Source organism: Botrytis sinoallii (assembly GCF_014898435.1).
Source record: "Botrytis sinoallii strain Bc 23 chromosome Unknown BSIN_031, whole genome shotgun sequence".
NCBI lineage: Eukaryota > Fungi > Ascomycota > Leotiomycetes > Helotiales > Sclerotiniaceae > Botrytis > Botrytis sinoallii.
In genome coordinates this window covers 440,682-467,400 of record NW_024066058.1, presented here as the reverse complement: position 1 = coordinate 467,400, position 26,719 = coordinate 440,682, and the positions used below count along the sequence as shown (strand labels likewise).

Below are 26,719 nucleotides of genomic sequence, written 5' to 3'. Positions count from 1 at the left end.
TATTTCATATCCCGAATAACCAATCATCAATCAAGTATCTATCTAGTATCTAATATCTGTTTCAAACACCAGCTCATTTATCACTCGATTATCACTCGATTATCACTTCATCATCACTTCATCGTCACTTGCCCAGGTGATCCATGACCTTTTTCTCATCCAAAATGATCCCACCGAGCCCATCCCATTCCTTCCATCGGTATCTCAAATCCCGATCACACAAAGGATCACACTCCGCACTACAGTGACTGGGATACCATCAACTCACGTGATATCTCTTCCCAAAAAGGTTGAATCATTTCTTACCTCTCTCCCTCTCTTCCTCTCTGCCTCTACCCCAAAAATCTCAATCGTCTCTCCCCTTTACCTAATCAAGTAATAGCCGTACCCATACCATATTCATAGCCACACCCACCCACACCCACATTCACATCTCCCTACACCTTACCGGGAATTTTCTCTTCCGATAACCAATTGTGGTTCGACAGGCAAATCCCAAAGAATCCATATTAAAGTAAACAATTTATCAATTTATCAATTTATCCATCCATCCATCCATCCATCCATCCATCCATCCATCCATCTAATCTCATTCCCTACCCTGACACACCTCTACTCTACTTTAGTACTTTATTAGTACTTTACTACTTCTCAAAAACCTCCCTCCTCCTCCTTCTTCTTCCTTCTGGTTACAACACAATTCTCTTCAATCTTTTGATTTCCTTCTTCCCTTTTCCATAGCTAAATTCGCAGCTATGGATATCTTATCAAATGCAACCATTGCTGCAACTCCAGCTACCTTTTTAGGTATTTACGATGAGTTGAGTAAATACAATGTTCATCTCAACATATTTGAAAGACTCTGGGCGGTAAGTTGATCTCTGCCTTTCCTTTACATTGAGATATCTTCACTCTTCTCCAAAATACTCTTACTAATTATTCAATAGAGTTGGTATGCCTACATGCAAAATGATGTCCTTGCCACTGGTATCATGAGTTTTGTGATGCATGAAGTCTTTTACTTTGGTCGAAGTCTTCCTTGGGTCATCATCGATCAAATTCCTTATTTCAACAAATATAAGATTCAAGGGGTAAGACAATTCCAAATACTCGTCACATTTACAGAATCATCAGTATCAATATCTCCAACTCAACATTCACTAACTATTCCTCTCCAGAATAAAATCCCTACTGCTGCCGAACAATGGACATGCACAAAACTCGTTCTCCTTTCCCATTTCACTGTCGAACTTCCTCAAATTTACCTCTTTCACCCAATGGCAAAATACTTTGGAATGGGTACCGATGTCCCTTTCCCATCGATCTTCACCATCGCCTATCAAGTTGCCATCTTTTTCGTTTTAGAAGACACCTGGCATTATTGGATGCATCGCGCCATGCATTACGGATGGCTTTACAAGAAAGTTCACAAAATTCATCATCAATACTCTGCACCCTTTGGTCTCGCTGCCGAATACGCATCACCAATCGAAGTTATGGTTCTCGGTCTCGGAACTGTCGGATCTCCAATTCTCTGGGTTATGCTCACCGGAAACCTCCACATTTTGACCATGTATATTTGGATCGTGTGCAGACTTTTCCAAGCAATTGATGCTCATAGTGGTTATGAATTCCCTTGGTCGCTACATCATTTCTTGCCTTTCTGGGCTGGTGCTGAACATCATGATACTCATCATGAGAAGTTTATCGGAAATTACGCAAGCAGTTTCAGATGGTGGGATTATGTTTTGGATACCGAGAGTGGACCTGAAGCTGCCAAGAGAAGAAGAGAGAGAAAGATGGAGAAGGAAGCAAAGATTGCAAAGAAGGCTCAGTAAATATTTACTTAGCCTTATCTCTGCCCCAGACGAATGAGAAAGTGGAGGCTGTACATATTATGTCATAGGCCACTTCAATGGGCTCATTTGATCTCTGGGAAATAGGTATTATCCATCAAGGTTATGGATACACGTCCATCCGGAAGGATGAACAGAAAAATAGATGACTACGAGAGATGATAGATGAGAGATTCACAAAGTTATATTCTGGTAATAAGGGTATGGTTTTTGAGATTTCCGCGAAGATACCGGAAATTCAATCACTGTTCAGAGATGTGCATACATGTAATGCAGGCGTTGTGGGAAGAGGAGAGAGGGGATGTATGAAATTCTTCTTCTTTTTTATAGATTACATACGTACTTATACCTAATTAATACTTTTTTATTGATCATATTTTTCATGAAGCTACTGAAATGCATATTTGGGAGGAGTATTATACTTTGAGAACATATTAGGTATATAAGTAGGTACTTTTATTCTAATATCTCTTCTGTTCGGATATGGTATGATGTACTGTGATGTGCTGTGCTGTGGTATGGTATGATATGGTATGGTGAAAAGCTCTCTTTCTTTATATATATATACATATACAGATACAGATACACATACAGATACGTATATACATACATACATCTATGCAATTATCTATCAACCAGCTACTATCAACTAGCTACCAGTAATCTGCTACCCGCTATTTATCAACCCATCTATTCATTTATTTATTTATTTATCTATTTATCTATCTACCAAGCAAGCTATCAACCAGCTATCAACCAGCTATCAACCAACTATCAATAACCTATATAACCCAACATCTCCTCTCACAAAACCCAACCCTTTCCCAAAATCTCACCTCACCTCACCTCCTCCTCCAAACCCCCATTCCCCATCCCCCTCTCAAAACCGCCAATCCCCACGCCATCCCCAAGCTATCCCACATAACATTCAATTTACTACCTCCGACCTCCTGCCAGGCAATCGGCTGTTCAGAAACTTTGATTCCTTTTTCTTTTCCTTTTCCATTCCCATTTCCTCTTCCCTTCTCCCCCTCCCCCTCTCCATCCTCCACACCCGGCGCACTCTCAGCCAACATGAGCATTTCGACGTCGAAAATCCAGCCTTCGGCATGCATATACGGGATGATGTGGGGGAGGGCCGCGCGAGTGAAGAGTTTGAATCCGCATTGGGTGTCGCGGATGCGGGAGGTGGCGGGGGGTGTGAGGAGACGGAGGAGGAGGTGGAAGGAATGCATTAGGGTGTTGCGGAGGGCGGAGCGCTATGGGGGAGGGGTGTTAGTTTTGTTTTTTGGGGATGGGGGGTTAAGGATGGAAGGATGGATAGATGGATAGATGGATTGGGGGGTAAGGAGGGGGTTGGTGGAAGTAGAAATAGGAAATATAGTATGGTGAAGTGAAGAAAAGAAAACGTAAACTGTTTCCCTCCGTCACGCTACCAATCTCCGCTCAATGGAATGTGATGTGAAAAAAGAGAGAAAAATACCTTAACAACCGCTTCACTTCCCACCAACCAAGCTCTACTTCCCACCGCCACACCTCTCCCCTCCTCATCCACCACCTCCTTAACCCCCTTTACAAGCTTCCCCAAATCCGCAAACCGACTCGCTCCATCCGCATCAGCAAACACCGCATATTCCCCCCTCACATGTCTCATGCCATGCGTAACCGCACCTCCCTTCCCGCGATTCTCCTCCAACGTCACAATTCTCAAAACATCGTGCAAATCATTCTTCCGCGAAAACTCCAACGCGATCTCCACCGTGCGATCTCGACTCCCATCATTCACCAATAAAATCTCATACCCCGTTCCCGTCCCTTTTCCTTTCGCCACACGTCCATATGTCGTATCGAGAAACGAAAGCGCTTCTTCCAACATGCCGATTAACCGTTCCTCTTCATTATATGCCGGCACCACCAGACTCATTTCTAGAGTTGCGGGTTCGATTGCCCCGGTGCGGATATTATTTTGCGCGGATGAACCACTCTTCGAAACCGAGGCTTCGCGATGCGCGACCCAAGAATCATACCAACAGGTTAAGGGCTTGGTTTCGGTGGTGCCGGAGGCAGTGGTGGTTATGTATGTTTTTTCGGATGGGTAGGGAGGTCTGGGGACGGGCGCGACGAGTAGGAGGAGAGCGTATATCTGGATTGTATAGTATTAGCATGATTTCCAAACTTCTAAAGTATAAGATCCATTTCCCATCCCAGAAGATAAATCTCTCTCTGATAATCATAACCCCCAGCAAACCCCCCCAAAGAGAAAGAAAAGATAAACTCACACAACCTAATCCTACAACCACCAACCCGATCAAAATCAACCCCAATATATGCGCCGGCGTATCCCTCACCACCTCCCATAATCCCCCTAATATCTGCAACGGAAGTTCGAGTAACCCCTCCATATCGAAGTTTAAGTAGAGTAGCAAGATTCCTCCGTCTTCCTTTCTTTTCCTTCTTCCCTTTCTCGAATCCTCGAAATGCGCTAGGAATTCCGCAGATACAATTATCAAGCAAGCAAGCAATCAATCAATCAATCGAATCGCAAAAGCCGCTCGTTCTGTTCGTTGCGCGCAACCCAGATTCTCGAAACCTGCAATCGCAATCACAATCGCACACAATCGCAATCACAATCAACAATTCCCCTCAGCTCCGACTTGCCCTCCAAACATCCAAATTCCCCTCCAATTCCCCCAATTTCTCTGATTCCTCCAATTTTTCCAATCCACAGATCTCCAATCCACAGAACACCCACTCACTCGTTCAGAAAGGAACGTATGTATGTAAGTATGCAAGTACCTATGTATGTATGTACGTGCCGACCGGACCAAAATAATTAAAATCAACCAAGATACCGATACCCAACCCAGGTGAGTAAGTACCTTAGTAAATGAAAAAATCGAACAAGTAAACCCAGGACTAACAAAATAAATCCATAAATAAATAAATAAATAAATCAATTGAATCAATTGGAGCCGGTTAGAATTTATCTTCAATCTTCAATCTCAATCTTCAATCTCAATCTCAATCATCATATGCACATAAGAACACGTTCTCCAAAACCCAAAACCAAACCAAACTCACGGCCTCACCTCGTACCCTTACCATGTACCGTACGGAGTATGTACCATGTCATGTTACAGCCCACCGTCCACCGCCCATCCACTCTGGTCCAAGCGTCTCATCTAATCTGGGGACACTTACGAGTATCTATGTACCTACGAGCCTACCTACCTACCTTCGGCTACGAATTGAATTGAATTGAATCGAATTGAATCGAATTTAAATACAATACAAGATCCGATTGAATTAGCTGACGCGGCAGGTTGTAGCTTATCTACCTATCTAGGAGGAAATGAGGGCTTTTTATATTCATAGTATAATAAATATAGAATCGCTATATAACTACCTAGGTAATTAAATACTTTTATCTAATATAATTAAAAGCTAGAAAGTAAGTAGTAGTAAGTGAAATACTATAATCGATATAAAAACCCTATAAATATAAGTAATTCTATAAATGTAGATACAAAATAAATATAAATTTAAATACTCAGTAATCTTCAATTTTGAGATTATTCAGAATAAGAGAATATAGAGAGTTTAATTAATCATTAATTATATGTTTATTATTGTGATTATCTCCTCTATAACTTATATAATATTATTAGAATAAACTCTAACTAACTCGCATTATTCTAAATTCAAAAATCTGAAGTATATTAATTTAAAAGCTTTATAGTAATAACGATTAAATACAAACTAACTAAGTATAACTTTTATATATTACTCTATTAATATTATATAAGAGTGGTCGGCGAAGACGAAGTCCTACCTGTACGCGGTGCTGGCTACAAACCTAAGGATATTACTATTAAAGAAAGAGGAGTTGTACATCTTGATCAAATGAAGTAAGAATACTCAGAGCTAACAGGACTTGTATGATAATGGAATATCTTGAGGTAGATAAATGAAATAGCTCTATAAAGTATATGAAAATGTATATAATAGTTATTTATTTATTTATTTATTTATAGTGATTAACGTCTTGTGGAGGACCTCCCAAGGGGTATGAAAGATGTGACTAGATCTAGAGTTACAAATACAGAAAGGCGCTGATGTGTATGCTAGTAAAACCTTATAGGGTAAACCCAGTTCCTTCTATATATCCTAAACAAGCTAGTATAATGATTGCAAATAGGGCTGTTTGATTGGCCCCATATTCCTAGCGTTTCCTTTTGCTCATGGAGAGGAGCGCTCTGATTGTATAATTACTTCTGTTATAGAATCATATTTTATAAACAGGAATGGTATATATAGGTATACCGCTTCAAAAAAACAGGTATATGTGTGATGGTGCTCCAGAGGAGCGGAGGGTTCGGCTATTAGGCCATTTAAAAGGAGCGGCTGGAATAGTAGTTCTGTTTGATAGCGGAGTAGTGCATAGGCATAGTGGTAGTGGCTGGAAAGGGGATCACTAGTTCCTCCTCAGCACTTGATCGATTGCTTTTGCGGCTTATAATAGAAAAGCTCTATTAGGATTAGTAATAAATTATTGAAGCTTAAAGGAGCTATGTTATGAGATCCATATTAAAATAGTCTATGAGATAACATATAGAGTAAATCCATATGAATCCTAAAGATAAGGATTAGTCTATATATACGAAAATTTCGTTGCTATAATCTTATATCGTAGAACAATGGGAGAGTGGCCCGATCACTTTACCACTGAACCAGCCGGGCTCCTTGCGGAGGACAATGGTCTTTTTGTCTATATAATAGTTATGAATAAGTAAATAAGCAATTACGATATATATATTTTAAAACAAATTGTTAAGCTAAATATACAGAAGAATAACAAATAATCTATTTATTAAATACTCTCTAGGAGATTTTGATATAAAGAAAATATAAATTACATAAAACACTATATATTAAATAACATATAATAAACAATAAATAAAGAAATACTTTAAATCAATCTAATTGAATAAAAGACTAGATTGATAATAATTAAAAGAAGAAAGGTTTTAGAAAAAATACTTGTTGGTGTTTATAGCATATTCTTTATATTTTCGATAAATTCACACTTTTCTGAATATCTGAATTTTTATTATACAATTTACTTTTCTTTTACTCAATCAAAATAAAAAATGAAAAGCTTTTTATAAAAGTAGAATATCTTATTTTTTTATTAAGCTTACTCTTTATTCCTATAAACAATAATTAGAGTAATTAAGCTCTATATCCTTTACAATAATAATATTATTATAATAAAAGAAAGAAGAAAAGGAAGGAAAGGAGGAAGGATATTGTATAACAAAAAAGAGATTAGTTTATCTAAGAAGAGAAAGCTTTTAAATTCTAAAAGGCTGGCTTTATTTACCTTATTAAAGTATATACAAATACTAATACCTAGCTATTCAAATGATATTTAATTATATTCCTCTAATTATTAGTTATAAAGAGAAATACAAAACCAAATTCATTTATTAAATTTATTATTCTTTTTTTCAGATCAATTTTTGAGGCGATTGTTTTAAATTCAGTAATTGTAATTATAAAGAAGCAAACAGTTTCTCTTATTGATATTAAACTATTAAATTCAAGCGATACAAGAAAAACTGAATTTCCCCTCTAAGGTTTTACTAGTATATATATTAGCACTCTTCTATATTTGTAACTCTTTATCCTGACATGTCTAAATACCCTTCGGGAGGTCTAAAACAGACGTTAATTAATATAAATAAATAAATAAATAAATAAATAAATAAATAAATAAATTATATAAGAGTTAATTTGAAAGAAAAAAAGATATATAAAAAATTCAGATGTAATTAGATAAAGTCTTATATTCAAAATATATTTAATTTATTCTTTTATTACTAATTTCAATTAAATTAAATAATTCTAGATTAGAAAATTACAATAATTTCAAGTTTGTATTTATTATCACAAAATGACACTAAGCCCTTTTTATCCTGTCCTGTCCTACTATATATGTGAGAGTAAGGTAGAACTTCCAATTCTACCTTTTAGTCTTTTGAGCATTTAGCTCAGCGGTAAAGCTTTTGAATATTCCTAAAGATAATTCCATGATATTAAATAAAACTACTCTTGATTATAAGTAGAGCTGTGTGGGGAGTCCATTTATAGCTTACAAGCCTTTATTGATTTGAAAACTAGTATATATAGATCCTATCTATCTATCTAAATACCTAAGATATTAGAATCCAGAATCCTAAATCCTGAAACCTTCTAGTAGGTGATGGTATGGAGACTATATCTTAAGGAAAAGGATAATATTACGAGATAACACTAAGCCCTTTCTGTCCTATTCTGTCCTACTATATATGTGAGAGTAAGGTAGAACTTTTAGTTCTACCTCCTAGTCTTTTAAGCATTTAGCTCAGCAATAAAGCTTCTGAATTGTGTGAACAAGGGAATTCACTTCAAAAGAATGACTTCAATATAATGGCTACTGTATCAAAGGTATTTAGGCGAATGCGAAGGAGACTAGCTCTTTCAGTAGTGCCTATATAAGGCCTACTACTTCCCCTCATTAGCTAGCTCTTTAGACAGAATACAATACAGACATTTAGGGGCCTACTAATGATAATGGGAATTATGTCTCTCGTATTCCTAATCTCATTATTAAACTAATACTAATTAGTAATATTACAAATTATTTAATTTATTTATTCAAAATATCTTTTCACTTTTATTTCTTTTATTTCCTGTTATCAATATTATAACATCCCGGGGAAGCGCTAGCACTAACTCTAAGCAAGCTAGCAAGAAACTCGATACTGATAAGAAACCTATTTCATCTGATTAATCCATTGGTATAAAAGGATTTATTAATACGATAACTAATGATACCAATTTTTTATAACAAAAGTTCAAGACTTCTTTCTACGAAAATATAACCAATGCTCCTCCTTATCCTTTTGTTTTTTTTTAATCTTTATATTTCTAACAAAATAATAATTAAAGAAAGAAAAACTTAGAAAACTACTAAGGATTTGAAATTCAAAAGAGAATCTCAAAACTATTTCTTTTCAAAAGATTTCAATAAAGCTAGATAATTTTATAAAGAATATATATTCAAAATAAGAATAAAGTATTAGATTGATAAATACTTTCTTTTTCGAATAGCTGTATATTCGAATATAAGGATTATTAATGTATCTCTTTAGAATATAATCATATTCGATTTCGAATTTATTTGATGAGCTTTATTCAGAAGTATTAATAAGTTGATATTATATAACTTTTGCAAGGTTTTGTGATATTATAGAGTTTATATCAATATAAATGCAAATCTCGATAATATTTTAATGAAAGCATTTCTTTACAAAAAGTATTATGATTGGATTACAGATCAATTTTTGAAATATCAGATTAATAAGGTATAATCATTTGTATCTACAAAATAAATCTACCTTCTTATTGGACTCAATTTGAGATCATAAGTTAAACCTTTTATTGAACCTCAGAATAATACTTCAGCTAGTTATTTAACTTTATTAAAACCTAGCAAAATTATAAGTGATTCGATTATTCCTTTTGATATACATAAAAGACTAGCTCCATTCCAATCTGGGGATATACAAGTCCCATGTATACCTTTACCAGTATCAAATCAGACTCTAGAATTTTATTGATTGATGTTTTTATAGGATTACCTAATAATAATAATAATCCAGATGATAATAACGATTAGAATGATGATTGAGATAACAATAATGATAAAGGCAGCAGTAATAATGATAGAGATAGTAATAGAGGTGATAGAGATAGGGATCATTCTAATCATTCTAATTACAAAAACAATAATCAATACAATCAGAGCTATTATCTTATTAATCTTTTGAAAATCTATAGAGATAATAATAGATATAAGGGTATCGATGATTCCTTTGATTTGAAAATCTTTATATTCGAAAAGCATTATCACAAGATATTTATACCAATAAAAATGATTATAACAGCCTTTCCGATTATACTTACAAGCACAACTAGAAATTATTATTAGATAAATCTTAGCAGTCTTTCTGATTTATATCAAGACTTGTACAATATAATAATCAATAATTTTAAAGAATCTAAATATCAATAGAATATGCTTTTTAAATGAAATAATATTATTTTCAAGAATTATATTAAGAAAAATCTATTTACAAAGCCTTAGAAAGTATTTAATATAATAATTATAGATTTACGCTTTCTTTAGTATACTATTCCCAGGATAATACACAATCCTCAATTATATTATATTAAGATTTTGTCTATGTATAATAGTATTTTGGAGTGTCATTTTGTGATATGTAATCCTCATCCAATTATTACAAAGTTTATTAATTAGATTAAACAGACTATCGACTCTTATTGAAAGGCATTTCCAAAATTATACCTTTTACTTAAGATATTCCTTATAGATCAATATTTCTATAATAATGTATTTTTAGACTTTTCTTTTCGGAAACCTTATAATAAATATATTGGTCAACAATCCTTCTTTACATTAGCTAATAAGGATAAGAACAATTATTATTTTTCTAATTATAAAAAGAAGGGCTATAGATATTATAAATATATACAAAAAGAGAAAGATCAACTTAAGATGAATTACTATATTAAATATAACAATCTTGATAATAAGAGCTTTATGAAACAATATAATTAGTTCGTTATTGATATCGGATAAGAAGATAATCGAGATGGTGATAGTAATAATAATAATGATTATCTCATTAATCAGTATTTTATTGATACAAGTAGTTCTGAAGAGATCTTTAGAATATTCTTTATCTCAATAGGTGTTTGTAATAATTCTTTAATAACAATTGATCTTAATAATATTACAAACACTTATAAATTGATAACTGAAATATTCATTACAAGTGGTAAGCAATATAATGCTGATACATTCTTCAGCATTATAATTGATACAAATGTGATTAAGAGATTATCTATTGAATATAATCAATATTTGATATGAAAGAAGATCGAGAATATTGAATATAATAAAGCTATTGCTGGATAAGTAATAATTCAATATAGTATTAAAGCAACGATTTTTATTGGTTCGTTTTATATCAAGCTTTTATTTGAAGAAATAAAATGGAATGTAATGGAAGCTGATCTTCTATTCTTGTTTTCTTTAGCCAATATAAATAGACTTAGATTCAAGTATGATAACCTTGATAATGTTGCTATTATATCTAAAGGCGTTTATTCTGTGTATCAATAATTCGGCTATGCATTTTTGCTATGAAATATCAATGTTGAGAGATTAATTAATTATTCTATTGATAGTAATGATTGCTATCTTACCAAAATCGAATTACAATAAATTCATTATCGGTTTAGTTATTTATCTATATATAAGTTCTATAAAGTACTTAAACACTCCAGGTACAATAAAGACTTTGAAATAATCAAATAACTTACCAAGTTTTATTACTATTATCAAATTTATAGCAAGTCACCCAATAGATTCAAATTCTCTTTACCCAATAAGGATTTTGAATTCAATTATATTATATTTATCAATATACTTTATATTAACAATAATCCAATCCTATATATTGTTGATAAAGCTATATGTTTTCAAGTCGCTTAATAGCTAAGCAATATATCTGTAAAGTATATATGGAATAAACTCTATAAATATTGGATCGATATATATATTGGTCTATCAGAATATATTATTTATAATATTAATATCAATTTTATTAGAAGAGAGTTTCAACAATATACTATGTCAATATTTATTCAGATAAAGACAGTCCCTATAAAGATATATTATTCAATCAATATTATTAAAAGATTTTATATACTATTATAAAGATCTTATAAGATTATTTACAAAGAAGTTTATAAACTTAATATTTACAAAGCAATTATATTTCAAATAGTTATAAAGATAATTAATGATATTACTGGATTTGATGATTTAGTATCTATTTTATTTGTTTTTGGTATTTTTCTCTGTATAATTGATATTAGCTTTTTAATATTTATTATTTAATAATATATTACTATAATCTTTAAAGCTATGATAGAGATTTATAAATTATATAGTTTTATACAAGTATGAGAGACCTTGAATATATGTAACGGATCCTCTACAACTATACTTTATGACTTGCTATTAAATAGCAAGGTTTTGGTTTGGAGAGAGAATAATGGAATAGCTATTAATAAATAAAAAGGACCTTTTTCATTTATTAGTATGGAAAGGAAGATATATACTTTTGATCTACCTTATAGACCTACAAGATTTAGATTTATATTGATAAAGCTGTATTATAAGTATTTAGAAACTGGATATATTAAGGAGATTAAAGAAATTAATCATAATATTAATTTCGAGATAACTTTATCAAATTCCGATAAAGTTATATTGCCTTCTTCAAAAACAGTAATCACATATACAACAAATCCAGAGGAATCTCTCTTGAATTTATTCAAAAACAATTAGATATCTATACTAACATCTTTCCCATAAATAGTTATATCTCAGATTCGAGCTTATATACAAGATTACTATCCTGAATGTTTTACTACTAATCCCAAGGATCCTATTATATATAAAGAATCCAGGAAAAAAGAGATTGATAGATTAACAATTAAGAGTGTATTCAAGGTTATATCATTTTCGGATATTCTTTTTAATATATATATTTTTAAATTGCGATTTGTTGATAAGATTAAGAATAAAAGAACGAATACTGAATTCCGTAAGTCGAGATTAGTTATTCAAGCATATAATAATATTAATAAGATATCTATATTGATACAATCCCTAACAATTCAATAATTATATTAATGTATTTTAATCTTACTAATTGTGAGTACTCGAAAAACAAGTATAGAAGTATATATTCGAAATATTATTTAGGCATATACTCAATCCACTTCGAATTTACATTACACTTTTTATATCCATATTTTGAAAGAAATGAATCTACCAACCAATATGATTTTACTTATTGTTAAGCTATTATATAATATTCCTGAGGTAGGAAACTATTGGTTCTGGATATACCATACTCATCATTACAAAAAGCTTAAAATGCAGTAATCTATATATAACCCTTATTTTTTGTATACTAATAATAAGGGGACTAGATTTGATATTATAAAGCTTTAGATAAATAATACATTCATCATTAGGGATAATATATTTATATAAACTGAGAATAAGCAATTCAAGTAAGCTGACTTTATGGCTAAGAATCATAAGGAATTTATTTATGATCATTTATTAAAGTTTAATAATGTTATTTTTATATTCAAAAATAATAATATTTATTTTAATCAGGAGAGGCAATACAGTAATCTATAGCTTGTATTTATAAGATCTATGGATATATATGGTATATGTAGCAAGATTCGGAAGTATGCTTCTATATGTAAATAGTATGTTATACAATGAGCCTGTGGAGTATATATTATAACTATATATCAACCCAAGGCATCTTTCGATTTGTTTATAGTAATACAAATAATTCAATTTGGTAAGAATGATATTGCAGCATTAAACAAGTATATCAAATAATAAAAAGAAAACTCTATTAGAGGATTCAAATATATACCACTTGACTTAGATTCACTTAAGATTGTTATTTTTGCTGATACCTCTTTTGTGAATAATAAGGATTATTTGTTCTAAATAGGCTATATGATTGTTATAATAAATAAACACAATAATACTAATATCATTTATTGATTATTTATTAAATACAAAAGAATTATATACAGTGTTTTGATATTCAAGCTATATAGATTAGTTCAGGAATTCAATATCGATACAACAATCACTTCTATAGTTAACATTATTTTCGACAAGGAGATTTTATTAGTTTTGTACACTAATTCCAAATCATTATACAACCTACTTACAAAACTGAGAATAATTAATGAAAAGAGATTAATGATTGATATCATAGCATTACATCAATCCTACAAATGGAGGGAGATCGTTGAAGTGATCTGGATTGATGGTTCGACTAATCCGGCTGATGCAATAACAAAAGGAAAGCTATATCAAGCTCTTGCTAATCTGATTAATACGAATAAAATCAATATCAAGGCAATAAAGTGAGTGGAACGGGATTAAAGGAAGGGATTAATTCTGCTAATAAAAGATCAGGGACTTTAACTAGCAAATAGAGGATTTTATGATTTTACGAATTTCTTTTCAGCCATTATATTTGAAGCCATAAAAAAGAGTTCCGAGTGTGTGAATAAGGGAATTCACTTCAAAAAAATGATTTCAATATAATAGCTACTATATCAAAGGTATTTAGGCGAATGCGAAGGAGACTAGCTCTTTCAGTAGTGCCTATATAAGGCCTACTACTTCCCCTCATTAGCTAGCTCTTTAGACAGAATACAATACAGACATTTAGGGGCCTACTAATGATAGTGGGAACCACGTCTCCCGTATTCCTGATCTCATTATTGAACCAACATGAATATTCCCAAAGGTGATCCCATGACATTTATTATATATTCGTTTTAATAATTATATCTATTATATACTAGATTCTATATTATAGAAGTATTATAGTTACTATATATAACTCTTGTTTTCTATATAATAAATAATATTTCAAATCTAATCTAATATAATCGCTAGCCTTCAGTTTCTAACTTTCAATCCTATTTATTTCTTATTTCCTATACTTTATACTTTATATTTCATACTTTATATTTTATATAAAACAAAATAAAATCATAGATAACCTTTTATACTTACTTATAATATAGAAAGTCTAACTTATAAAAATGAAGTTTAATAATAGATAGATATGTATCAAAATATATAAAAAAGATATATAAAAAAGATATAAGACATTAGATAATGGGAATGAGATAGGAATGAGATAGAAATGAAATAGGAATGAAATGGGAATAAGATAGGAATAAAATGAGAATGAGATAAGAATGAGATGGAATGAGAATGAGATGGAAAAAGGGGAGAGAATAGATTTCCTAGAATATATAATATATATTCTTCAAGACATAGTGTTAATGTCATTCATTCATTCATTCATTCATTCATTCATTTATTGTATGACATCACATCACATTACATCTCAATAATGAATTTTAATAGTTCGATTCCTGCATTCAAATCATTCATACCATTCAAAATCAATCAATCAATCAATCAAAGTGCTGAAAATCTTCATTTCATGCTGTCATCAATATCAACATCTACTTGACAAAGATAATATCAATTCATCTGATATCAACTCATCTCTTCTCATCTTTTCATTTCCTCTCCTCTCCTCTCCTCTCCTCTCCTCTCCTCTCCTCTCCTCTCCTCTCCTCTCCTCTCCTCTCCTCTCCTCTCCTCTCCTCTCCTCTCCTCTCCTCTTCTCTTCTCTTCTCTCCTCTGCCCTCTCCCCTTTCCTTCGCTAATCATTTGATTTTCCTCCCATCCCATCCCACCTATCCATCCCTTCATTCCCAGAAATATCGCTGTCCCAATTCTACTGTACAAGTAATTGACAATCAAGTGAATTCCGCAAAGTTTCCCTCCCCATCCTTTCAACCAAAGCGAAAAAATCAAGCCAAAGCCAAGAATCTTGATGCAAGCAAAATTGAACAATTGGCGCCAAAATTAAAAGCAAACCAATAAAGCAATCACTGTCACTGGTTTGAACTGAGTGAATGTTTATATCAATCAATCAGCAACAATTCCATTTCCTTCCCTTCCTTTCGCCCAAACTCCATGTCGTGCAATTAAATAGCGCCAATGTCCTCCGAAGAATCTTAATCTTCCATTAAAAAAGATTTTTAAATCAACGTAACAGTATGTCAACTTGAACTGCCACCAGGGCTATCGCCACCAGTTTTGATAGCTGGAGTTAAACTGATTGCAATCTTTTTAGGTCCATTATTACCATCTCGTGTTTTGTTGAAGCTTGGTTTCCTCCTCAACACGCTATTGGTTGATGTCGTAGAACTCGTAGAACTTCTTCGTTTGTGATGGGAAAGTTTGCCGAGTTCATCTTCTTCATCTTCTTCTCTCCTGCGTTTTTCCGATAGCCTTTCTGGTGGAGTTGGTGTGGAAGAAGTAGGAGTTAATACTAACTCATCTCCACTGGAATCTTTGGAAGCTAATGGCTTTGGCGAAGGGCTCCGACTTAATGGAGCGGAGGTTATACCCACAGAAATATCGTTTTCCGAATTTTCATTTTCTTCATCCGATGGATAGTCAACTAAAGGCTGCGAAGCAGGTGATTCCCCATTCGTCAAACTCTGATCCTGAGATTTTTCCTCTTCATCGTCAGAAGTATTGAAATAGGCTTCTTCATCCGCATCTAAGTCCTTGATACCTGAGCCCCATCTACTACCTCTACCTGTCTCAGGTCTCTTCGGACTTTCATCTTCGGTGTCGAGGAATGAAGTGTCCATACTCGATGCAAATCCCTGATTATTATCATACCTTGTGATGAAATTTGTGAAAGTGTCAACATAGGTGATTGACTCGAATTTTTCTCGATAGTTTTCCACCAAATGATTGACCAAAACCCTTGTACTAGAACCTTGATTCTTGATAAATTCAAAGAACTCCAAACAAGCTGAATTCAAAAGATTATCTCGAGGCATTGTTTCAATGACAAGGTCTAAGACTGGCTCAAAGAGATGATCTTGCATCATCTGTTGATTGTAAAATTCATCTTGTAAACCAACCAAATTTCGGAAAAACTTCAATGCAGCTAGAGTTCGTTAGTAAAGAAAGTTCAAGGCTGTTAAAATGCAGTGACTTACTTAATTTTAGGTACTTCTCTGGGCTCCCCAAAAGCTGAGAGATACGTTGAGCTAATCCTTCTGATAGCACAAAATATTTGCTGCGGTGCATGTGTTGTCTAATGAAAAAGCAAAGAATCTCTATCAAGTAAATGAATAAAGATACTTGATGAACAGTAAAGTTCATATCTTCGCGTCCTTTCAAATCCACTAAAGGTTTAAATAATTTTTTCGCAGACTCCTCATAGAATTGATTAAGGAAAAGTTCATGTTGAGGATCTGTTTGGTTTCGAATTCGAGCGGCATATTCAGCACCATTGGCTTTGGAGAGTCCTTCCAATGGTCCTACATGACTACCTTGGTCGAGAAGAACCTTGATCGCATCTGCTATTTGAGCTTTTACACCCAAATCCGCTTCTACCAGAAGAAGATCGATAAGAGAATCAGTCAGCAAAGTTTGCTTCTCGGCCATTTGTCGAAATATGGTTTGACGAATCATTTGCGGATCATGATCAATCATAGAAACCAATACGTCTGTAGCTCCCACTCGAACCCCAACGTCATTGTGTTTGAGAGCGAAATTAATGACAGACAAAAGACCATGACTCAAAAAGTTATTGTATAGCGTTTGTCGTCCTGGTGGTTGCAAATTCTTCGCGATAGCGCAGCATTGTTGTATGAAAAGTACAGCCATCTTCTTCCTTTCCTGGTCTGTCTCTTGGTTTCCAAAAATGCCAAAAAGTTCCTTGAGAACTGCTGTATTGTTCTGTAGATATTGGACAATCTCCACTTGATTGAAAAAGATAAGACCGTTGAGAACTGAGAACGTTGGGTCATCCAAGATTCGGGCGAGGACAACATCCTTGAGATATTGTAATCGATTCGTATTATGAATCTTCCTCATGATGTTCTCATCGGGTATCTCGACAACTTCTTTATATATATCCTTTTTGCCTAACCAAAGTCGATGATTGGCCTTGTGACTTGGGAAATCCGAATCGTACTCTAAAGCTCCGACAACACCAATAACCACCTCATCCGTAACGATATGCTCGATTATTGCATTGTCATTGAGCAAAATTATAATCTTCATCATGTTGCAAAGTCGATGTAAACTTGGTAAATCCTCCATATCTTCTGCTACTTCGACCAGTGGTATCAATCTGCGAATGTAGTTTTCGTTGATCACCAATTTCGTAAGGGCTTCGCGTCCGGATGTTGTGCTGTTCAATTGTCTTAATTGCATTTCCAATTCGGGCAGGTTACCCAATGAAGGATTGGGGAGAGACGTTGGAATGTTTAGCTCGGGGATGTTATCATCAGATATGATATCTTCTATAGAAAATAGTAAGTACCATGAGGGCCAAAAGGATATCATGAGTAGAACTTTAGGTTGCTCAACTTACCCTCAATACTAATTCCTCCATGTCCACCCAGAGTCGTTTGTATGTTGTTGATGAATCGCCTGTAGTAAGCATCAGTCAGAAATGTTCGGATGCGCAACCATCTTGTGACGCGTTAATCGCGACATGCCACTTACCAAACAGCCGTGCAGCCCTCTGCTTCTTGAAAGCTGAGAGCCATATCCATCTCACTATCCGGTTCCGTCCATACTATGAGAGTTTCTGCATGGCACGCATTAGTATGAAATGTGGGAATCATGCGCTGATCCAAATACCTTGCTGTTTCTGAAATTCATCTCCTTTAACGATCTTAGTCTCTAGAAGTATACGACCTGGTTGATCCTCCGACTGCACCATTACTCTAGGGTCTGATTTTTCAGGGCCATTATCCTATATAAATTCAAGATGATTAGGCAACAAGTCCCGATGAAAATGCGAGAGAGAGAGAGAGAGAGAGAGAGAGAGATAAGGACAAGAACAATCGGCGCGCAGACAATAGATGCATGCGTGAAGATTGAGAATGAAAGCATCAACATACAACCATAAAGTCGGCTCTGCAAAAGCCGGTTCCTCTATCAAACCAGTCACCATCGCGCAACTCATAGACTTTGACCCTTCTCTTGTCATTTGGCGGATTTTGGTTAGGCCCTCCTGCCTGCGCCATCATCAAAGGTTGTGGTTCCCCCTCCAGTTCCTCTTGCACGTATTCCAGGACCTCCGACGAGATATCCAAGTGTTGTTGAAGAGACAGTTGCGACTGCGTTTGAGTGAGAACGGACGCCACAGTGGATTGTTTGCGCCTCGGAGTCGCGCGTAACTGGGAAGTTGGTTCAGGTAATGGAATGACCTCTCCACGATGAGATCCGAAATGAATAGAGTAAGCGACGGTGATAATTGCTTGTAATGAATAAATGGGGATGGATTGCGATGGTTTCGGATTGTTGTGCGGGTTAATTCAACTGCTTGTTGGCCGTGCGGGTTCGGGATGATGAAATTGTAAGTGGAACAACTTATTAACTTTTACACGCTCACGCCGTACATGTAATTCTCTCGCTAAAATTATGCCAGGTAAGGTGAGGCACGGCAAGCAAGTTTCTCTTCAAGTGAAGCAAGGCAAGATGTGATAAATATAGAAATTGAGGTGACCAACAATAATGATTTACCAAGGTCAACAGAAAGGATTCATATTCATACGGCCACAGGTTGATTTTACGTGTGTTCTCTGGTTTGATGGAAGATGTACGGGATTTATCGTTTGGACCCTTGGAAGATCTCACACAGTCGATGAGCCAGGTATAATTACTTTGATGATATTATGGATTGATCTTATCATGAGATGAGTGGCACCCTCGCACCGTGGGATCATCTAATAAACTCTCCCACTCTGGGATCCGTATCACGTGTCTCATTTTAGCATACTTCGGGGTCCAATAATTCCTTCCATCAACCAATCGTGAGCTCACCCGATGTTCTGTGCTGGTGTTTCAAATGTTGGGAGATAAACAATCTTCCAAGCGAATCTTTCCGTCTGGCAGCTATGTACCTAGGTAGGTATGTATGTATGGTGCATTGGATTCGATCCCCGAGAGATACATGCATGAATGATGGAAAGGTTTGCTATGTGAGAGTACCTACCTAGTAGGTGATGGCTGAATCGCATGTCGATATCAAAATGATATCCATCATCCCTTCATTTTTTGAAACTCTTTTCCGTCGGGATCGGTTTTCACGCGCTTCTTGAGACATGGGGAATGTCCAAAATGGATTTTCACATCCGTCGTTAACTTTTATATTCCTTGTCGGACTGGGATCATTCGATGCATGATAGATTGAGCGGCAGTTGATGCAGGGCAGTGTACTCCGTAGTGGGGAAGGGAAGAAAGGGAAGGAATACAATATTGTTCAAGTCCACGGGTATTCACGTCGATGTGAAGTTGGGGGTGAGAGGACTATTTATACCAAATGATGAGTTGTTGAGGATGGATTGAATCTCGTTCATTAAATTATCTATCCTGCTAAGGGCGTAGGGTGGGTGTTGAGTGCTTATAATTCAGCCCCCATCTCCATCTTTCTTTAAGATCTCTGGCGGATGAAAGAAATTCATACTTCTTTGGGGGCTGTACTTCTTGAAGAATCAATATACAAATATACATATATATCATTTGTTAAGGAAATAATATAGAATTTCTCAAACTTTCTCAAACTTCCTTATTCTTCCTCATCATTCCTCATTCTTTGACTTGTTGGGTGGATTTGCTACTCAATGATACACCTACCATGCGATGCCATGCCATGCCATGCCATGCAAATGTACACATCCTAGATCCAATCCTCGAGCCTCTGTACTCGTCCTGCGTAGGCTTGCTTATCTTGGGATTTGACAGTACCGGTATGCACTGAACAGTCCATCATAAGGTCTTGGCGAATACGATCCCCCGCTCCCGTCCGTTACATGCCTCTTTCAAATACCTAAACATGCCTGCGATCATGATCATCATAATGATGAATATCCAAATCTTTCACCACAAATGAATTGACATGTTCCTTACGAGTAGTTTTTTCCGGATATCTCAGTCGAGCGTTCTAGATCTCCTTCTCTCTACAGCCACCATCCAAGAATCAATTGGCCAGACGGGAGGCGTCACGGAAGATGGGAAAATGTCCTAGCAATACCACTCAAAGCGGAATTTCTCCAATTGAGGACAATGTCCTCATGCGGCGGAGAATACTAGGAAATCCGTGGAATCGTGGCTTTTTCTCCGAGGATTTTATCCTCACTAGACTTCTCCGATTCTTCGGTGACAAGATCCTGGATTTGGAAAACGAAGAATCCAATACTGGGTTGTGGAAAACTCTCTTTTTCGAACAGTTGAAATCTCCGGATGGGTGCAATTCAATGCTCGGAATCGTCACGCTTTTCACAACCCCATGAAAATCACGGATCTTTCGGAGGTTCATAAAATCGGACCTGCCAAGGTTTTATTTATCATTCCGCTTTCTAGAAACAAGACACAAATAAACAAATGGATATGCTAGGAACAAGCTTCACCGGTATGTTATGCATACTGGGTACGCTTCAAATCGTACCATGGGGGAGAATATGCATACGCGGGAGGCTGCAGTTATAAGTTGGATCTTCGTTTATGATGATTGGAGCGTTTCTCATCATGAATGAAATCAGGTCAGTACCGTGCAGTGCAGTAGCAATTTTCCCTCCCGTCCTTGTTGATAACGACAACCTTGGTATTGGCCGAACAACAAAACCTTCTCTTGATCTATCGATTATTCCAACTACATTTTAATGCATACCGGTAGTTGAGTATCGTATTTCTGGTCAATCTTTGCAGCAAACGATGCGACGAGTAGAGAATGGCTCAAGGCTTCAGCCTCATTTAACGTTGAGGTCTAACATTTTGGTGGATAGTTCTATCTTCCTGAGATATGTTCTCATTCTGTAATGGTCTCTCTTTGATGAAAGGAAGTCTTCCGTTGAGTTAGTCTATCTTTCTGAGAGATGTCACAATTCATACTTCATAAACTTTCCACAAATTCGCACATACCTTCAACAAGCTCTACTATATCGAACGACTGCAAATATTTCCCCAAAACATTTCCCACATGGCATTTTATACTTTTGGGTAACGACCGAGAGGCTGTTTCAAGCTTCCATCGATACCAGTTCATCGGAAGATTTCTTAGTAGATTTTCAAAGGTCTGATCACTTGCAGTACCATCTCTTCCTCCCTAATGTGTTGCATAACCGAGATAGGGCTAAGACAAATGATATCCTGGCAAGCTCCATCACACACGGATTCGTACATGATTTCCATGGTTTTGGTGGTAAGTACTACCAACACCATATGGTCTTTGGTACTGGGTAATGCTCTTTTCATGTCTACCTAGTCTGTACCGACATGTGTTAGAGGTACCAAGGATCACTAAGACACCGAGTACTCGAATAAAATTGGAAGTCTAAAAATGATTGTTCGGTAAGTGATCCACCGAATACTCTTCCAGATATCGATACACAGTGGAAATGAAGTTGATATTCAAGATCATACTCTCAGGAGGCTTATGATAAGCTAGATAATCCTAGTGAAGTGTTAATTGGTTGCTTGTACCAAAAATCTGGATAAGTAAGTCGAAATGTTCATCCAAAGAACCAAATCGTGACTGGAAGATACGAGGTGATCAGTAAGTCTAGATCACACATATCATATCATATCATATCATTATCGGAAAATAGGATCAGATAGCTTACTTCTATTATCTACTAGGTATATATGTGAATGTCCTACGAGACATCATAGATGAAATTTAAGGTTTGAGCGTGATATCCCATCCAACAAATTTTCACATGTTTGCGCCGGAGAATTCCCATGTTGAGAGGGGAGAGGAGGGGAGCAGGAAAATTTTGTGGATGCTGAGTGGATGGATTGGTGGGGAGATTTGTTTAGTAGAGCGCTAGGTAGTAGGTAGGTATCCACCCGTCAAGCTATCAAAATCTTTAGATGGTAGATGGTAGATGGTAGATCGGTGGATTTGAATTTTGAATTTTGACGGTTGAATTTTGACTGTTCAATTCAAGATTTGAGATTGAAGAGGTGATCTAGATTGTATTGCATGGTGGACTTGGGATTGATCTGTCTTGTGTATTAGTACGTTGTTGAGGAGACTACCTCTCTTTACCTAGGTAGGTAGGTAGTGTAATCTTACATGCCAAACGATCTATGAGGTTTATCAATCATATCAACACGTTCTTGGAGCTAAGCTCTCGCTGGGCACTAGGTATTTCCTCATATTCCTCTTTGAATTCCCTCCGGCGTCTTTGATGGATATGCGAGGGGAAATCTGATACGTAGGTAGGTAGGTAGGGAGGTAGGGAGGGAGGGAGGTATACTTGTTTTTCTAGGTTGGAAATGTAGATGCGGAAGATGGGAGATGGGAAAATTGATGGAGATTTATTTTATTTTATTTTATTTTATTTTATTTTATTTTATTTTATTTTATTTTATTTTATTTTATTTTATTTTATTTTATTTTATTTTATTTTATTTTATTTTATTTTATTTTATTTTATTTTATTTTATTTTATTTTATTTTATTTTATTTTAATAGATTACTAGATATATATATCTATATATATCTAAATCTTCATATAATCATATCCAACCCCCCTATTTGCATTAAAATCGAGAGATCCAAAATCTAGAGGTGACAGACCTGTGACGAGTCGAAATGATATAAATAGATACGCCGTAGGAATATTTTATGTAGTGTAGGTAGGTATGTGAATTAAATTCTGATCTTCATGCTAGGTAGGTAGGTAGGTAGGTATCTAAGATGAAAAACTTGGTTATTCTGGACTTGGATGGGATGGGATGTGATGGGATGGGATGTGATGGGATGGGATGTGATGGATGATGTGGACGGATGGGGATGATAGATGTATCTAGTGCTGTGCTAGATACTACTTGAGGTGGAATTGGTGTGGAATTATCGATAGTTGATAATAAGAAGGTGGAAGTGAAGGTGGAAGAAAAAACGGCGGGGGGTTAGTTTGATGGTTAGTTTGATGGTTAGTACTAGTAGGTAGATCGATTTCTTGTATACATACTAGATACATACTAGATACATACTAGATACATACTAGATACATACTAGATACATACTAGATACATACTAGATACATACTAGATACATACTAGATACATACTAGATACATACTAGATACATACTAGATATCTTGATATGGTCTCTTTCTTCGAACCGGCTTTTTAGTTTGAAATACTATCTAGTAGGTATTCGCTTTTATGATTTTGTCGAGTTCGACTTCTTCTTCTTCTTTTCTTTTTCTCTTTATACTCTTCATCTGATTTCATCTCATCTCATCTCATCTCATCACATTTGATACTTTAAAGTATTCAACATCAAATCATCTTGAATCATCGTATCTTACTTTGATTCTTCACTTCATAATACCGCACAACATATAATCAATTTCACCCAAAATGTCGATTCTCTCAAGGCTTAGACGTACCAAAAAGGCCATTGCACAGAACAAGGCCAAAGTCACCGCCGAAGAAGAGGATAAAAAGAAAGCCGAAGAAGAAGCTGCCAAAGCTCCATACAAACACGTTCCATCACACGCTTCAGTCGATGCCCTTTTCGGCGCCCCTCCCACTTGGAAACATGAAGATCGACCCAAAATCATCGAACACAATAGACGCAGAAGTCAGAGAACGGTTAGTCGTACGCATAGTACTCTATCCACCGTTTCATCCGCAAATCCCACTCCTCATCGTACACCTGCTGCGACCCGCGCCCCGAGTTATGATGGCTATAATCCCACGTGGAATTCTCGTATTGAACATGTATCGTTTTTCGAAGAACTCAATCGGTCCATTCCTCTTCCTCCAATCAAAACTCAAGTTCCAAATGCTCCCGATTCGGCTGTTGGTATGAGTCCTGTATCAAGTGTTGCTCAAAGCGGTGGTAATCGTTTCTCTTCTTATTCACCTTTAACAATATACTAACATGATCAAAGCTATGTCCCAAAAAGCCAGTCCTGCATCAAATGTTGCTCAAAGTAGAGGTAATTATTTCTCTCCTCATTCAACTTTAACAATACACTAACGTAATCAAAGCTATATCCCAAACAGCCAGTCCTGTAAACAGTAAAGTATCCTCCTCTTCATCATCCTCCAGCGAATTAGGAATGGAAATCGGCCCCAGAACACCACGCAGATCTCTTCCAAGTGATGCTTTCAAACATCAACCAGTAGTCTTCCACAACTACGATATTTTACAAAGATTACATACAAGCACCACGCGCAAATTAGGAGAGGCTCCTATTCTCAAAGCTCCTACTGCTGAAGTACAAGTACCAAAACCTGCTGTGGTAGCACCGGTTGCGCAAAAGAAACCTGTTGCAGTAGCACCACTTGCAGAATCTCGTTGGAGTCGCATGGGAAAGAAAAATGAGGAACCTGCTAAGAATTGATTTATCTTGACAATCGATTTACTCGGAAGTGATGAAGAAGTACTCAATATTTATCAATATATTGTTCCAGATGCGCATGAATATTTGCAGATCCCTTTGAGGAATACTCGCAGTGATGAAGTTTGAAGGATCGTTTGCAGATGGAATAACGCTTGTAACGATGAGGACCCGGTAGTATTTTCGCGGTTCGCATGGAATGGTTACAATATTTTCGTTGCTGCCTACGCGTATACTTCTTTTTTTATTCGGATCAATGGGGTTTCTTCAGCTATTTTTTTCAGGGACATTTTACGCAATTTGGTGGTTTTTTCATTTGCTTGTATTAGGTATTAAAAGTTTTTTTCTTCTTTTTGATTTTTACATTGGGTTGGGAATAGGGGCAGATATAGATATGGAGATTGAGAAAGGGGTTTCTAATATTGATGGATGTTGTGGATGTTGTGGAAGGGGAGATGCAGTCATACATTACTCTACTTGTTTGGCTTGCAGGATGAAGATACGATGAATATCTTATTTTCTGTGAAGCTTTGTGGTGTGAGGGAGGTGGATGAGAGTGTGAGCGTAGGTGCTTGGGAGGTGGATGTGGTAATTGATGGTAATGGATGGTAATAGATGGGTAGATGGGCAGGTGTCTATTGTTTGAGGATTATACTTGAGATAATCTGAATGGAGTTAGAATGTATTTGGGATGGGATCGGGATTGGGATTGGGATTGTGCTTGTACCTGGGGTCAGGAATGTTGTACGTGGTTAAGGATGAAGGGAAGGGAAGGGAAGAAAATGAAGCTTTTCGAATGAGTGGAAAGTCGCATATAGGGAGATATAGTGAGATTAGAAATTGTGAGATGTACAATAAATCTTTTCAAATGTTGGGGAGGTGATATAGCAGGGAAATTACTAAGTGAATATCTATAATAAGAGCGAGAGTGTTGATATATTTAAAGTGAGTAGGTAGATATTAAGATTGAAGAAATCAAGATTTTGAGTGGGGGATAGTATAATTTATATTTAGATATTCATTTCTTTATTTTTAGATTTTAAAGATAGAATTAAGAAAAAATGAAGCTTTTCAATTTGATGGAAAACGAGATTTTGGAGAGATATTGTGAGATTGGGAAATGTGAGATGTGTAATAAAAGATTTTTGACTGCTGGGAGGATGGAGGTGGTGTAATGTAATGAAGAAGTTAATGAGTGAATATAGTAAGGGCTGATATATATAGGTAGGTAGGTAGGTAGGTATTTGAAGTAAGTCGATAGTTGGCTTTGAGTATAAGAATAATATAATTTGTAGGTAGGTATATAGAAATCTTTTTATTCTTGAGATTCTAAAGATAGTAGGTATGAAGAGAAAAATGAAACTTTTCAATTTGGTATAGGATCTTGAATTTGAAATTATTTTGAGATTAGAAGATGTATAGAAAATATGAGATATGTAATAAAATCTTTAGGTTGATAAGGAAGTGCTAGTCGGAAATCCCTCTCGGCTATTGAATGTAAGGATGAGCTTGAGGGTGAGATGTGCGTGGATTTTAAAGCATCTTGGAAGATATCTTTGTAAATTGTATATATTTCTTTATTAAAGATTTTGGGATAAACAGAGAGAAAAATGAAGCTTTTTGTGACGATCCTGTCATTCGGTGGTCGGCTAGGTCCTCCCGTGTCCCCCCAATCCTGTCTTACCCTT

General features: G+C 35.4%; 4 protein-coding genes across 4 annotated transcripts; 2 read left to right on the top strand and 2 right to left on the bottom strand.

Moving 5' to 3' along the window:
- Nucleotides 1-541: 541 nt before the first annotated feature.
- EAF02_011345 (uncharacterized protein) lies at nucleotides 542-2,332 on the top strand. Its single transcript, XM_038907392.1, has 3 exons — nucleotides 542-869; nucleotides 948-1,091; nucleotides 1,179-2,332. The coding sequence occupies exons 1-3, from the start codon at nucleotides 756-758 to the stop codon at nucleotides 1,836-1,838; spliced, it is 918 nt and encodes a 305-aa protein (XP_038752872.1). The 5' UTR covers nucleotides 542-755; the 3' UTR covers nucleotides 1,839-2,332.
- A 186-nt stretch (nucleotides 2,333-2,518) lies between these two features.
- EAF02_011344 (uncharacterized protein) lies at nucleotides 2,519-4,892 on the bottom strand. Its single transcript, XM_038907391.1, has 3 exons — nucleotides 4,136-4,892; nucleotides 3,340-3,999; nucleotides 2,519-3,115 (listed from the first exon to the last, which is right to left on the bottom strand). Exons 1-3 carry the CDS (start codon nucleotides 4,256-4,258, stop codon nucleotides 2,699-2,701), a joined length of 1,200 nt encoding a protein of 399 aa, XP_038752871.1. The 5' UTR covers nucleotides 4,259-4,892; the 3' UTR covers nucleotides 2,519-2,698.
- Nucleotides 4,893-15,176: 10,284 nt separating this feature from the next.
- On the bottom strand, nucleotides 15,177-19,059 carry EAF02_011343 (uncharacterized protein). The gene is made up of 6 exons (XM_038907390.1): nucleotides 18,570-19,059; nucleotides 18,307-18,421; nucleotides 18,169-18,253; nucleotides 18,035-18,093; nucleotides 16,650-17,963; nucleotides 15,177-16,597 (listed from the first exon to the last, which is right to left on the bottom strand). The coding sequence occupies exons 1-6, from the start codon at nucleotides 18,696-18,698 to the stop codon at nucleotides 15,693-15,695; spliced, it is 2,607 nt and encodes an 868-aa protein (XP_038752870.1). The 5' UTR covers nucleotides 18,699-19,059; the 3' UTR covers nucleotides 15,177-15,692.
- A 4,983-nt stretch (nucleotides 19,060-24,042) lies between these two features.
- Nucleotides 24,043-25,034, top strand: EAF02_011342 (uncharacterized protein; the record flags this gene model as incomplete). Its single annotated transcript, XM_038907389.1, has 3 exons — nucleotides 24,043-24,526; nucleotides 24,579-24,626; nucleotides 24,679-25,034. 3 exons carry the CDS (start codon nucleotides 24,043-24,045, stop codon nucleotides 25,032-25,034), a joined length of 888 nt encoding a protein of 295 aa, XP_038752869.1.
- Nucleotides 25,035-26,719: the final 1,685 nt, after the last annotated feature.

Excerpts from the sequence above, each read along its gene's own strand:
- EAF02_011344 (XM_038907391.1), bottom strand. The coding sequence starts at position 4,258 with ATGGAGGGGTTACTCGAACTTCCGTTGCAGATATTAGGGGGATTATGG. Across the intron at positions 4,000-4,135 it reads TGGTTGTAGGATTAGGTTGT|ATATACGCTCTCCTCCTACT; the intron begins GTGAGTTTATCT and ends TATACAATCCAG. Across the intron at positions 3,116-3,339 it reads GAAGTGAAGCGGTTGTTAAG|CGCTCCGCCCTCCGCAACAC; the intron begins GTATTTTTCTCT and ends CCTCCCCCATAG.
- EAF02_011343 (XM_038907390.1), bottom strand. The coding sequence starts at position 18,698 with ATGATGGCGCAGGCAGGAGGGCCTAACCAAAATCCGCCAAATGACAAG. Across the intron at positions 18,094-18,168 it reads GAGGGCTGCACGGCTGTTTG|GCGATTCATCAACAACATAC; the intron begins GTAAGTGGCATG and ends TGCTTACTACAG. Across the intron at positions 17,964-18,034 it reads TGGAGGAATTAGTATTGAGG|AAGATATCATATCTGATGAT; the intron begins GTAAGTTGAGCA and ends TATTTTCTATAG.
- EAF02_011345 (XM_038907392.1), top strand. The coding sequence starts at position 756 with ATGGATATCTTATCAAATGCAACCATTGCTGCAACTCCAGCTACCTTT. Across the intron at positions 870-947 it reads TATTTGAAAGACTCTGGGCG|AGTTGGTATGCCTACATGCA; the intron begins GTAAGTTGATCT and ends ATTATTCAATAG. Across the intron at positions 1,092-1,178 it reads ACAAATATAAGATTCAAGGG|AATAAAATCCCTACTGCTGC; the intron begins GTAAGACAATTC and ends ATTCCTCTCCAG.